General features: G+C 42.4%; 1 protein-coding gene across 1 annotated transcript in view; it reads right to left on the reverse strand.

Annotated features, from left to right (window-relative positions):
* GLG1 (golgi glycoprotein 1) overlaps nt 1-14,587 on the reverse strand; it is a 3,171,999-nt gene that overhangs the window by 990,832 nt on the left and 2,166,580 nt on the right. The window contains exon 16 of the mRNA XM_044081599.1: nt 10,830-10,918. Within this exon, the coding sequence (XP_043937534.1) occupies nt 10,830-10,918 (89 nt within the window). The remainder of the gene's footprint in view (nt 1-10,829; nt 10,919-14,587) is intronic.

Below are 14,587 nucleotides of genomic sequence, written 5' to 3' on the forward strand. Positions count from 1 at the left end.
GCCAATGTGTTCCATAGTCGTACTGTCCTTATTAGTGGGAAGGACAGAGGCGGAAGTAAGTAATCTGGAAGGATTGTCTGCAGACACTGAAACAGTGAATGAAGCAGCCAAACTGGAATGAAATTTTCTTTACTAAATTCTTCTGGTACCTCGGCCTTCGCCTTCACATGGAATCCATGTGAAGGCGAAGGCCGAGGTACCAGAAGAATTTAGTAAAGAAAATTTCATTCCAAATTGGCTGCTTCATTTTGTTCTGTTGTTTTTTGTTGGAGCTTCCATTTGGATACTTTGTGATCCAGAAGTGTTTTTCTTGAGACTGAAACAGTGCCAAGGCCTGCCACAGGGCATGTAATAAGATGTTTGGCTGCTTCTGCAACCTTATAAAACCTGTCAGGCCTTCTAGGGGCTGGTCGTTCGGATTCAGGGTTTTTAGAGGCTGCATTGAAGCCATCTAAAAAAAGCTGGTAAGACTGAAGGGATGGTAGAAGGTGAAGGGGTGTCCATATATAAGAGTTCATTGTACCTCTTTTGAACCTCAGACATTTCAGTGGAATCCCATTTATAAAACTCTCTCATTCGAGAGAGAGCTTCACTCAAAGATGAGGCCCTCTTGCTGAGGAGTCTGCTTCAGCAGAATCCTCCTCGGGGGAGGCACACCAAAGAAGGGAAGGCATCTGAGAGGCATAGGAAAGAGTTCTCTGAAGAGGAAACTGAAGAGTCTTCAGCTTCAAGAGGAAGAGGATCTTCAGTCTGAGGCTTAGGACTGATAACTGGAGGGGCAGCGCCGAACAGGAAGCAGGCATAGAAGGGCTAAGGGCCATGAAGGCATTAAATAAGCTCTGAGAGACAGCTTGCCAATCAGGCAAGCTTTCAGAAGGAGGAGAGGCATGTTTTGTCTTTTACTTCCTTTTTAAGGAATCAGAATCACATTTATTGGTCAAGTATGCATATAAGGAGTTTGACTCTGTTTCAGCGACTCTCCAAGTATGAATTACATAAACGACATACATACAATTAAAAACAAGACAAATGACATACATGCAACTATTAAGAACAAAACAAAAAATTAATATACATATACAAAGTGCAAGAAGAACTGAAAGAAACAAGTAATATGCAAGCAGTACTGCAGAATCCTCAAAGGTTTGGGAAAAAGAATACCCCAGCCTAATAGGCAGAGTTAACCATTTATGAACTTGATAGCCTTTGGAAAAAACTATTCTTATATCTGCTTGTTTTGGTGAGTATTAATCTACAACACCTGGCTGATGGTAATAGTTCAAAAAGATGGTGGCCTAGATGTGATGGATTGGTGATTATTTTCCATGCCCTTTTCATGACTCTGAAATAGTACAGGTCCTGTAAGGAGGGCAAACTAGCATCAGTGATATTTATGGCAGACCTGACTATTCGATGTAACCCATTTTTGTCATGATTAGACAGAGATCTAAAACCACACTGTTATGGATGAGCTGAGAATAGACTTAATGACTGCTACATAGAATTGAATCAACAGTTGCAGTGGGAGGCTGAACTTCCTCAGCTGTTGCAGAAAGTACATTCGCTGTTGTGCCTTTATTTATTTATTTTTTTAATGGACCCTATATTGGTCTCCCACTTAAAGTCCTGGGAGATCATAGATCCCAAAAACATGAAGGATTCCACAACTGAGACAGCAGTACTAAATATAAAAAGAGGAGAGATAATACTGTAGTACCACTCCTAAAGTCCACTGTCATCTCCAGAGTTTTAAGAGTGTTCAGTTCCAGATTATTCTGACTACACCAAAAGGCCAGCTGCTCAACCTCCTGTCTGTAATGCAAACTCATTACCATTCCTGATGAGCTTTATGACATTTGTATCATCTGCATATTTAATAAGTTTGACAGAGGAGTCCACAGAGGTGCAGTCATTAGTGTAGAGGGAGAATAGCAGTGGGGAGAGCACACATCCCTGGGGGGGCACGTGCACTGAACATGCAATAGCTAGATGTAAATTTTTTCCAGTTTCACCTGCTGTTTCCTATTGGTTAGAAAACTGGTGATCCACTGACAGGTGAAAACAGGAACAAAAAGCTGACAGACTTTCAGGTGAAGTAGTTCAGGAATTTTTTCTTTTTTCTTAAATGCAGAGTTAAAGTCAACAAACAGAACCCCTGCATATGTCCCTGGGTTGTCAAGAAGTTGCAAGACACAGTGCAGACCCATATTAACTGCATCATCCACTGACCAGTTCTCTTGATAAACTGAAAGAGGATCCGACAAGGGAGCTGTAATATACTTCAAGTGAGCTAACCTCAGCCTCTCAAGTCTTCATGACCACTGATGTCAAATCAACAGGCCTGTAGTCATTCAGTCCTGTTAGTGGATTTTTTAGGCACTGGAATGATTGTGGCTTGTTTGAAACATAACAGAACACACAGCTCTAATGATTTATTAAAAATCTGAGTAAAAACAGGAGCCAATTGATCAGCACATTTAAACAGGAGGGTGAAACACCATCTGAATCAGCTACCTTTTTAATTTGCTGTCTTTAAAAAAAAAAAAAATAATAATAATACACATCCTCCTAAAAAAAGATACACAGGAAGAGACAGGCCTGGATGATATAGGGCCTAAGGAGGGCCTAGGTTCAGACTGTTCCACTGCAGTGGAAGGACTAGTCTGAATGCCCATTGTGAGCAGAGGTTCCCACTAGTCATCTGCCCCCAAAGTCTGCAAAACCTTCATGGACTTGCTTTCATTCCTAGGTTCTGTGGTCTCTGGAGCAGTACCCGCTGTACCCAAATTGGCTGGTTCCATACATTCCTCCAGGCGAACGTCGGCCAAAATGGGAATGTCGGGTGGAGGAGGTGCAGCAGTAGATCCAGGCCTGGAAACTTTGGCCTTCTTTTTTGGTGGCTCGATGGTCTGACTGGACAGCCCTTCCATTGCCAGAGCAAGACGTTTAAGATGCTGGTTTTCTAGGCAGACGTTTAAGGTGTGCAGATGGCTGCGAAGAGTCTTAGAAACAAAGGCCTGACAAATCGTACAAGTTTTATGGTCGTGGTTGGGCCCTACGTAGAAAAGGCAGAGGTCGTGGGCATCCATATGGGGGAATCTGACATCATCCAGGAAAGGAAAGTGTAGGTGCGGACATAAACCTAAGCTTGCATGTAGTGACCAAGAAGAGAAGAAAACTGCCAAAATGGGGTACTTATCTTAAATTTGCAGGATCCGATGGCAGATATGGCAGGATGAGCTGAAGTTTGACTGGCGGCAGAGAAGTTCTGAGGAAAGGTACGTGCAGACGTCACTTTTATGGCCGACACACCCTACGGCCAATGTCAGATGCCCCACATACCTTGCAGTGACTGAAGCTTTTGTATACTGGCTGGACATTCGGGTAGCTAAGCAGAGGATAATCCAAAGGTTACGAATACTGCAACATGGGAATAGGACATCTACATTTACACACACACCACCACATGAGCATAGATCTGCAAGACAAAATGACATGAGAATCAAGCGATGCAACAATGTGCCAATTAATATAGCATTTTTGTGAATTTGAGGCTTTAAAGTTATGTTTGATGCAAGATAAACAAAAGTGCTTAAGTATTCTTCATTTTGTTTAATGCTCAATTTGCATGAGAATTGTTTTACTTATCAAAGTCAAAGTAAACTTTGTCAATCAACAAATGCAATCCATCACTGGATGAAATTTCATAGCTTGAGGCTCGTGTGCATTGAGAAACCGTTTTCACAAGAGGGTGAAGGAAGCATGTAACAGAAGAAATTCTAGACAGTCCAGATATAAATACACACACAGATAACTAACCCACCACCAATTTTAGGCTTGGATAGCAGCATAGCATAATTCAAAGTTCTTGTACTTGCGCAACTAATAATTTAGTTCAGATTGCATAACTTAGATGAACAGAATAATTTAATTCTGCTACAGTATAGACAATCATATTGCATTTACAGGGTTCTCACGAACTGAGGGAGTATCAACATTGTTAAGGCTAGTTGTTCAACAGTCTTATCACCTGTGGAAAGAAGCTATCCCTAGATTTTGATCTACACCTGATGCTTCTGTATCATTTCCCTGAAGACAGGAGGTGGAACAGTCCATGTGTGGAATGATACTTGTCCCTCATCAGTTTCACGACCCTGCCATAGCATCTGCAACAGTAAAGTTCCTGTAAGGACTGCCGGTTTGATCCTGTGATTTTCCTGACCTGCTTTACAACCTTCTCTAATGCCTTGTGATCTGCGTATTGCAGTTTCCATACCAGACTGTGATGTTGTTAGTATGCTTTCGATCGTGGCTCTGTAAAAGGTCATGAGGATGTGGGAGGGGAGGTTTGCTTTGAGTAATCTCCAGAGGAAGTGGAAACGTTGTTGGGCTGTTTTTACAAGGCTGGAGGTGTTTGTTGCCTAGCTTAGGTCATCTGAGATGTGGACCCCTAGTAATTTGGTGCTTTGTACCCTTTTCACTGCTGTACCACTAACGGTGATGAATGTGTGGGACCCTTGCTTCCTCCTAAAGTCAATAATGATTTTGTTTTGTCAACATTTAGTGCTAGGCCACGAGTTTACCATCTGGTGAGTTGGCTCACTTTGCCTCTGTTACCCCCTCATTGTCATTTCTGATGAGGCTGATTATGGTGGTATATTTGGCAAAATTGATGATGTGATTTGTCTGATGTTTTGCAGAACAGTCATGGGTCAGTACTTTGAAGACAAGCTTGTGACACCCCTATGTTTAAAGTGATTCATCTTGAGTGATTCTTGCCAACTCCAACGGTTTGGGGCCTGTGTCAAAGTTGAGGATCCAGTTGCAGAGTGCATTTTCTATGCCTCGTTGACTTACTTTAGACAACAGCTGCTGGGGTATTACAGTGTTGAAAGCCGAGCTGAAAACTACGAGCAGCATACATGCATAGCAATTTCTGTCTTCAAGATGGTTCAAGGTGTGATGTAGTGCCAGGGATATAGCACCCACTACGGCTATGCAATCAAGTTTACCTGCAACTGAATTGGACTTCTGCCTTAAGAGGAGTCAGCTTTGATATGCATTGGATTATTTTGTTTTTTTTAGTTTCCCCACAAAGTGGACACAAAGTACAGTTTTTAAAGGACATCTGACATCACACGTATGCACCCCGTTCACAGCACAAGGCATGAAGGTGACACATATGGACATACCTACCTCAGAACTGCAAAGCCCCACAGGAACAGTCCAAGGAGAAAAGGAGGAACACATACATTCACAAAGGAGAAAAAAAAAAAAAAAAAAAGGAGTAGAGAGAAAACGGGGAGGAGGGAGGGAGGGAGTGAATACTGCAACAGTGAAGGGAAGGACATCTACTATTATGGTACATTTTTACATAGCTGTACTATGTCTTTCCATGTCACTGATGCAGTATTCCTTACTAAAGGGATAGTACAAAAGCTTAAGAGGAAACTTGGGAGGAAGAAGGCCCAGCAGGGCACTCAAGAAAGCCATGCAGGATAACTCTGGCAAATACAGCACTAGTCCTAGAAATTGCATCAGACTTGTAATGTTTAGTAACAGTATGGATAAAAGTCCAAGTAGCAGCCTCATGGATGGAAATGGTATCCAATCCTTTGAGGAAAAAAAAAAACACACCAGAGGAACCCACAGCAGTGGTAGAATGAGCCTTTACACAAGTAGGAAGGTTTTTCTCATGAAAGGAATAACAAAAAAGAAATTACCTTACAAAATCCATGAAAAAATGGTTTGCTTAGAAACAGCCAAACCTAAATATCCAGGATGAAAGGGAAAAAAAAGTCGCTTAGACTTGTTAAGGGGCTTTGTCTTATCCAAATAATACCCAAGCTGCCTACATAAATCCGAGGTGTGAAGAACCTTCTCACTGGCAGAATACGTAGAAGGGAAAAAGTGGGGAAATAAATAGAATGATTGAGAGAGAATTCATAAAAACTAAAAAAAAAGGTGGGGCAGCAATAAGGGGCTGAAGTTCAGACACCCATCTAGCTGAAATAAGGACCAAAAGAACAGTCTTCCCTGTACAATAATGCAAAGAAGCTAAAGGTGCAGACTCAAACGGATGCTGAGCTAATTATTCAAGAACAAAAATTAAGGTCCTAGCAAGAAGGAATACGGTTCCTGGAAGGCGTAATGTGAAGAATGCCCTAAAGAAATTGCTTGACCTCAAAACCTAGAAGCCAAAGGAGGAATCAAGGGCAGACAAGCAGAAAAAAGGTGGGCTTTAACTAAACAGCATGCTAACCGAGCATGGAGCAATTCACACAAATAAGAGCGAACCAAAGAACTTCCATAGAAAGTGGATCCTGGTTACGAGCAAGAAACAAGACAGAAAATTTCTTCCATTTGAACAAATATGATTTACTGGTAGTGGGTTTCCTGACCACCTACAGAACCTGCACCACATCCTCAGAAAAAAGGTGCCTAAAGGGGAAACCTTATCACCCAGTGTCAGTTGAACATTGGACAAGTGAGGTTGGGTGAGAGACCCCTTGTCTTGTGTGAGCCAGTCCACATTGTGAGGTAAAATGTGGTGACTGCCCTTGGCAAGGTGCAGAACAGGAGGGAACCAATGCTGTCCGGGCCAAATGCGACTCCCCAACAAGATTTCTGGGGAGTCTTTTTTTTATCTTGAAAAGGACCTTCGATATGAGAGGAAGAGGAAGGAAGGCATAGAGAAACACCCCATCCAAGAAAAAGAGGGGGGGGTTGCCCACCTTCCATGAAAGAGGACTTGAGACTCTGCTGCAAAAACAGACAAAGTTATCTGTTCACAGGGGAGGCAAAAAAAACATTACCTGAGGAGTACCGAGTTCAGAAACACATCTCTGTGAAGCATCCACTTGTGAGACTATTATGAAACTGCTCAGAGTGTCTGCCACAACATCCTATTCTGGAGAAATACAAACAGCCTGAAAATTCACCTGATACTGGACAGCCAGATCCCAAAACTGAACAGCTAGTCTGTACAGGAGGTAAGATCATGCTCCACCTTTTTTGCAGAAGTCTCCCATCACTGTGGTACTGTCTGTAAAGATTTTGAGAGGCCCTGGGAGGAAGAGAGTATGGACGGCCTGAAGAGCAAGGAGAGCTCTCATCTCCTTGAGGTTGATAAGTCCCACCTTGTGGTTACTGCCCTTTGCTAGGTACAGAGAGAGAGAGGGAAATAATGATGTCTGGGGCAAAAGTGAGACCATCTATGACGAATAGATAAAAGGCCCTGAATCTTTACAGGGCCGAAAGAAGCCTTCTACCCCATGTCTGAGGCATCCAAAAAAGCTCCTGAGAGGGGACTAAGTGTTGAAAAGGAAGCCATGGGTTGAGATTTATTGAATCCAATACTGACACTCTAAACCTGTGGCATGGAAGAGCAGGAATTAGAAAGTCTAAAGGATAAGAATGTTGAAGTTATACTGACTTTAGGAACCACTGCAGCTTCCTCATATGGAGCCTGGCTAGAGGAAGCACAGGAACCTTCCTGGCCATAACTAAGACCCAAGGAAGAATGGACTGAAAAGAGGCAATGAGAGTTAGAGCCTTGGGTGGGTGGCAGGGAAGCCAGCATAGGAATGTACTGGGGCCTGCACGAAAACATGATCCCGAGGAGGAGTCAGGCAGGATTTCTGGAAGTTTACTATAAACCCTAGGCTTTACAACAGGCAAACAGCATAGTGGAGGTGCTGAAGCAGGCTCTCTGGAGAGGAAGACTAAATGAGCAGGTTGTCTAGGTAAGGAAATATGTGCATTCCTTTCATCCTGCATAAGGCAATCATAGGAGTGAGGCATTTGGTGAAGACCACTGGGGCAGTAGAGAGGCTAAAGGGCAAAGCAAAGAACTGAAAACGCAAGGAAGAAACACAGAAACAAACATTTCCTGAAAATGGGATGAACAGGGATGTGAACACAGGCAACCTTGAAATCCCCAGACTAAGAAAGCTGTAGTAGAGGAGGAAACAGGGTTGAACACAGCATTGGAAAGGAAGGAACCTTCAGAAAGGTGTTGAGACAAGAGGCCCTGAAGTACATCTGGAAAAAAAGGCAACTGTTCCTGAAGAGGTTGAGAAGAGCCCAAAAAAAGAAGGAAAGGCATTTCCACACCATGAAGTATCGCTGATGAATGATGGACAAAATCCTAGAATCTTGAGTGACCCTTAACCAATTGTGAAGAGACAGGAGAAGACAAAAAAAGAAGGTTGCTGAACAGTAGGAGTCTGAGAACATTTAGCAGGATCAGCCCTTCTAGAAACCTTTTTACCTTTGAGAGGAAGGCAAGACTGTCTACACACAAAAGCCGGGCAGACTGATAATTCCTCTCAAATTTCAGAATAGGGGAAACAAAAATATGTTTAGTTCCTTCAAGGCTGCACACTTCTCCTGCAGGGACTTAAAAAGCTCAGCAGCTGCACAACCAAAGAGATTTTTATTGTCTAGAGGAACAGCCATCAAATTTAGCCTCAATATCACCAGGTAAATGTTGGAAGCAAAGCCAGGAATAACGTCTTACCACAGAACTGAAGACAGCAGCTCTAAAACAATCATCTGCATCATAACTACATTTAATAGAATGACAGGCCACTTGAGAAGAGGCACCCAATAAAGGGAGGGCTGAAACCTTCCCCTCAGAATCAGGAAGGTCTGACATAACTTGATAGGCTCGAGAGTGAAGTAAGATATACCTGGTCATATGGGTCTGACCGTTAATAGCCCAAAATGCCAGGTTAGCAACAGTATACATCTTTTTGCCCAGCCATTCCATGGCCCTACTTGCCCTTGTCAAAAGGAAATAATTTAGTAGAAGGTAATAGTTTCGAAAGGCTCGTCAGAAAAGACAGTAGGCATAACAGATGGGTAAAAGCAGAAGGACATTTGTAAAGAAGCCTACAATCAGCCACCTCATAAAATGTCACTTTTTTGGGGGCTGGAGGCTGGGGAATCAGGAGTCTGAGAAATCTAACAGGGCAGCTAGGACAGGAGGGACAGCAGTGGGCTTAGGAGACTCCATCCAGAGGAGTTTACAGTACCTCTTCTGGACATCAGAAAACTGGGTACAGTCACATTTAAAACATTCCATCAAACAACAGACAGTAAACCCAAAGGAAAATTCTTCAAAGGGAAAATATGGGCTCCTCCTCAGAACCATAGTCCAATGGGGAAGGACTCGGAGGAATAAGCTAAAGACTCTTTTCCAGAGTCTAATTCCTCATCAAAGGAGTCCTGCTTCCCAGGCCTCAAGTGGAGTTGATAACCAAGGGGCAGGAACAGAAACTGCCGGGGGGGGGGGGGGGGGGGGGTTCAAGGCCATGAGTGTATTAAACAACCTGTGTAAAATCCTGCAGTTCACGATAGAGATTCGTAGCAGAGGGGGAAATATTTTGTTTTCTGCTTCTTTTCCAAAGGGATGTCAGTCAAAGATCTTAGGAGGTTTGGATCCTTGCAGACAATCAACATAGTGGGAATCTCCTCCCTAACAAGAATCTGCGGAACACCCCTCGGTCCCTTGGACATGATCAGCTGCGATTCCCCATCAACATCCATAACTGAAGTCTGCAAAGTCTCCTAGGATGCAAGAAACAGGATCCATGCAGGCCTCCAAAACAGTTGTGGCTGAGGAATCAGATGGAACAGCAGGATGATCCTTCACGAGCCTTGAGACACACATATGGAGGAGGAGGAGGTACAGCAGCCGAATAAAGACTTGACATTTTTGGTCTTTTTGGCAGGCGGCTGACCCTTGGGACTGGATTATTCCATCACACCCTTTGCTAACAACTTAGGACACTGGTTCTCTAGGTAGATATACAAGAAAGAGAGATGACTATTAAGAGTCTTAGGGACAAATGCTTGACAAAATGGGCATGATGTAAGGTTGTGAGAAGTACCCAAGCAAAACCGGCACTGTGATGGTCCTTATCGACAGTCACCCACACTGATGACATGTAACCTCGTAACTAAAAGAAAAAGATAAAGACAAGATAACTCCAATGGGGCACCTATCTGAAAATGGCTTTGTAAACAACAGAAACAAATAAGTGCTCAAACCAACGAGTGAAAGCGGTGTTTGAAATGGTGGCAAAGACGTTCTGAGGTATGTAAATCTGGACGTCACCTTTATGCCCTACGCAGTGAATGCGGGAGCATACATGTACTGTACGACATCCTTAGAAAAAAACTAAGCCTTTGGTAAACTGGCCAGAAGCTGAGCTATCCCTGACAGGGGATTCCTTTAAGGAATGCTGCAACAGTGCTATGGAAGGATATCTTAGAGGCCTTTCTCCAGTGCTCATCAAGGAACAAAGACCTTTGAAAGGATTCTGCTATCAAAGGACTTCTGGATGATAAAGCAGCTTTTCTGAACTTCAAATAAACTGACAACTTTTTTCTTGACTTACATTAATTTGTGCTACTGTAATAAATTGTACTTTTATACAATTTCAACCTGGTGCATGCTACCTGCTTTAATTATTAGCTTGATCTGAACCAAGAATAAAGTTTACAAAGGGAATGAATAACTGCTGAGCCAATTTATTTTGGCAGGTAACCTATTCACCTGAACTATGAAGGCAATGTTATGCTCTGCAATAGCCAATAAATGATTTGTGCCACTACTGTGGATCAAAAGGATCCATACTGACAACCTAACAAAATTAAAAAATGTACATCAAATCACCATCTACCAAAAAGCCCACCTAATAACACGAAAAACAGACTCCAAATATTCCAGAACAAACGCATTATTACAATAACTTAAAATATCTGATACTGTCAGAGAAAAAAAAATCAAGAACATAAAGGAAATGTGGACTTCCACTTACTTTTTTTTAATATTGGGGCATAGACTTAGCACATCCTCTTTGCAGGCCATCTTAAACTTGTAAGAGAATCGAAAATCTTTCATTTGAACCTGGAAAACATACAATGAAAGACAACTGAAAATGAAAGCCACCAGTTTGCCAACCAAGACTAAGAATATGGTGCAAACCCCTCCAGTTTAAACTTATGAATACAGGATTGCTGTGTTAATCAAAAGCTTCAACTTCCGTAACTTCAACTTAAGCAGTACTAAACTCTACTACCTTCCTGTATAGTAAAAATTAATGGAAGCAACAAAGACACACTGTGTATTCATTAGAAAAAGAAAGCCACACTTAACTAAGCTGAATCTACTTGGACAACTGAAAGAGAAAGTTACTTGTCTCTGTAGCTACCACTATGGGATTTGACATGTAATGCATGTCTGTGCTCCAGCAAAATCTCTTCTCTGTCTAGAAAGTCTAAGCTGGCTGCCTTCATCAACATCATCAGTACTTTATATACTTCCCGATAAACTAAAGATTCATCACACGCTTTCTTCAGTTATGACTGGGGCACAAGGCAGAAGAGAAAATGTCAATCATATAAAAAAACGTCTGCGATAATAAGGACCCTAACAAAAATGCAAAAACATTCCAACTCCTCAGATTTCTGCCTGGTCTTGATTATTCTAATCTTGGGGAAAATGTTGGGGAGAAACTAGCCTTTTCTCAACTGTTCCAATTATCTCCAGCAATGCCTTCTCCTCTCTAGTCACCATAATGGTTTCTGTAATAGGAAAGAGAGTACAGTTGTGTAAGAACTTATAACAGTAGACTGTCCTACTGATCACTGCTGCAGTATTTGTCTGAGACGGGTACAGCTCTACCTGCCATTACTAATAGTACTACATTGTTCACCAGTGTCAAGCTTACCCTTGTTCCAGAATGCACCAAAGTACAGTCACTCATGATTCACCATATAATCAGCTTCACTGCAATTATTTTCACAGCACTTGCTTCCCATCAGCTCCAGTTTACAATTATTTCACATCATTTATTATTAAACAACATAACAGCATCTTGCAGAAATCACTGAATCAATGCCATCATATTTACCGTTCTTGTTACCGCTTGGCAAAAATCATTGTTGCATTAAATAAAATACAGAGGCATCAGGTGGATTAAATGGCCGCAGCCCTGTGCTTATTACCAATTATTGCCAATGTCCTTTAATAAATCTAATTGGAGATGTGCGCAAGGTAGGAATGTCAGGGAGGCCATTTATTTAATTCATAGCAAAGCCCTAAACACTACAGAACAGACAGCAGTGACGATATCCGGCCCTTCCAATAATAACACCCACATCATAAGATTTCTTCTCATTACCTTTTCAATTCCTCTGGGCCACCTTACAATCTGCCAAAAAGTCATTGTCGGGCTGATAAACCCCCTGACAATAATCCCCTTGGGGCTGTCTGGCCTGTGGGAGGTCCAGCTAGAGACTCCTGTGACTCCCACCCCCACTTACCTTGGCCTCCCGTCACAGAAGGGAGAAATATTCCTCACTTCTGCCAAGCACATCTCAATTTGCTCAAAGTGTAGACCTTTTAGTGCTAAACCTGCTTGTAATTCCTTGTAAAAAAAAAAAAAAAAAAAAAAAACACACTGTACTCCCTCCTCTGACAAATACCTCTCTGGCCAGCTGATCCTAATGCCAGGGTGGGAAATGTACACGTCACCAATGCTCCTTAATAACCTATCCACTGTATTTATTAGTTCTCCACCTCATCCTTTCCACTGCTTCAAGTGACCTAGCCCCCCTCACCTTATTCTCTGAACTGTTTCTGACCAGCCGATTCTAGCCTGAGGCCATGATGATGTAAATAATTTACCTCTTGTAACAAGAACTCCACTAGCTCTCTTAATGGACATGGGCAAATACTGTTACACCCTGTTGCAACACTGACCTCAGCTGATGCCATTGCATGCTGATACCCAAAGAACAAACTGCCTCATAACCACCTCAATTCCATCTCCAGGGAGAAGAGACATGCCTCCCTTGAACCTACTTCTGAACCCTCTGAATAAAAGAATGTCTCACCAACCAAATGTACTTCCACTCTGCTGCTACATACGCTGAAATAAAAAAAAACAAGAGTTAATGACATTTGCACTTGACATAACGTTTATAATCACTGGTTTTCCACCTTCCCAGTCCCTAAGTCAGGCTGTAATGCTCCCATTGCATGTGCGTGAGAAGCTGCCCAACATATATCTGTGTCTATTCCAGATAGTTTAACCGCCTCTTTTAAGACTGCCCTCACCTGGTACTGTGTAAGGGAATCACCCTGCTAATGACAAATGAATGAGCTTATTTAATGTACCCTTACATTTGCGGTACTTCAACATGACTGTGGACAACCTCCATTCTACACTCTATGGGGTAACCACCCTCACCCAGTGACCTTTCCCTTCTTGGTCTGTTTTGGATTTAGATATATAAACCAAAGTATCATCCTCCAGCAGCTGCACATTTGCCACAGGTTTTAAAACCATTCTTTGTAATTTCTTCTTGCACTCACTACCTAAAAGCCCCAGAGAAAGCCAGCAGAAAAGCAGCCCTAAATAATGCTACTTCATACGCAGAAAAATAAGCCGCTAACATAGCCATCCATAACTTAAGTAGTACTGCTGGACCTAAGGGGTACCTTTTTTTTGGGAATTTGGGTGTTCAACCTCCAACACTTAAACATTGCTCAGACTTGAAAAGAATTACCCAAGTCTCTTAACCCTAGAGCATGATGAAACCAATTCAAAGCTGACATAGTTTTTGCCATCCCTAAACTCCAACCTCTTTCCTTCATTACCACAATGTAAGCCCTGATTTGGGGAGGTGGTATCGGCCATGTTGGCTTCCAGCCACTGGATAATCTTATCTGCAAGAATTGCTGAATGCATTTATTATACCTTACGCTTGTCCTTCCTCTGAGGACATCACACACTAGCCTCCATTCTCGGTTGCCCAGATTTCCCATAAATGACCTGGCACTCAATCCGGAGTAGGTTTTGCATTCAGAACCAATAACCTGAAACTGGACCACTGTAAACGAGAAAGGGAATCTGCTAATGAGTTATCAATACCTAGTATGTGTTGTGCCTTAACTGTAACATTGAGTGTCAAACACTTTAAAGTAAAATATCTCATCATGTTACCCAATACTCCTTTATCCCCAAGCTGACTGTTCACTATGGGCACAATGCTGCTATCAGAGCGAAACCAAACCACCCTATCCTTCAACTGTGCCCCCCAAATTTCCAGGGTCAATATAAATGGAAAAAATTCCATCTCTGCAATTGAAAAGCTCAGCCTGCCTATAACTTCATCTGGCCATGCCCCACTGAACCACTACCCCTGGAAATAGCCACCAAAACCACACCCTCCTGCAGCATTTGTGAATACCTGAAGCAGGAGCTGGTTCACCCTTTCCTGCGATATTGCTCACATTGTATCCTATTAAAAATGTAAACATACCTTTAAGTCTTTCTTCATGTCTTGCGAAATCCTGACCTGGTGGGTACAGTTTTGTACAATCAGACCCTTTGGGAGCTAGCTGCCTCATGAGTGACTGCCCCAGTGGAATTACCCGGCATGTAAAATTCATCAACCCGACTAATTCTTGCAACTGTTTGTGTGTCATCTTGATTTGCCCAAAGACTTGACTCCCGGCTGACTGTAACTTCTTAACTTTGTCTAAGGGAAGCCTATACTGACCTTTTAA

Source organism: Protopterus annectens, chromosome 8.part1, assembly GCF_019279795.1.
Source record: "Protopterus annectens isolate FY-2018-M chromosome 8.part1, PAN1.0, whole genome shotgun sequence".
NCBI classification, from domain to species: domain Eukaryota; kingdom Metazoa; phylum Chordata; order Ceratodontiformes; family Protopteridae; genus Protopterus; species Protopterus annectens.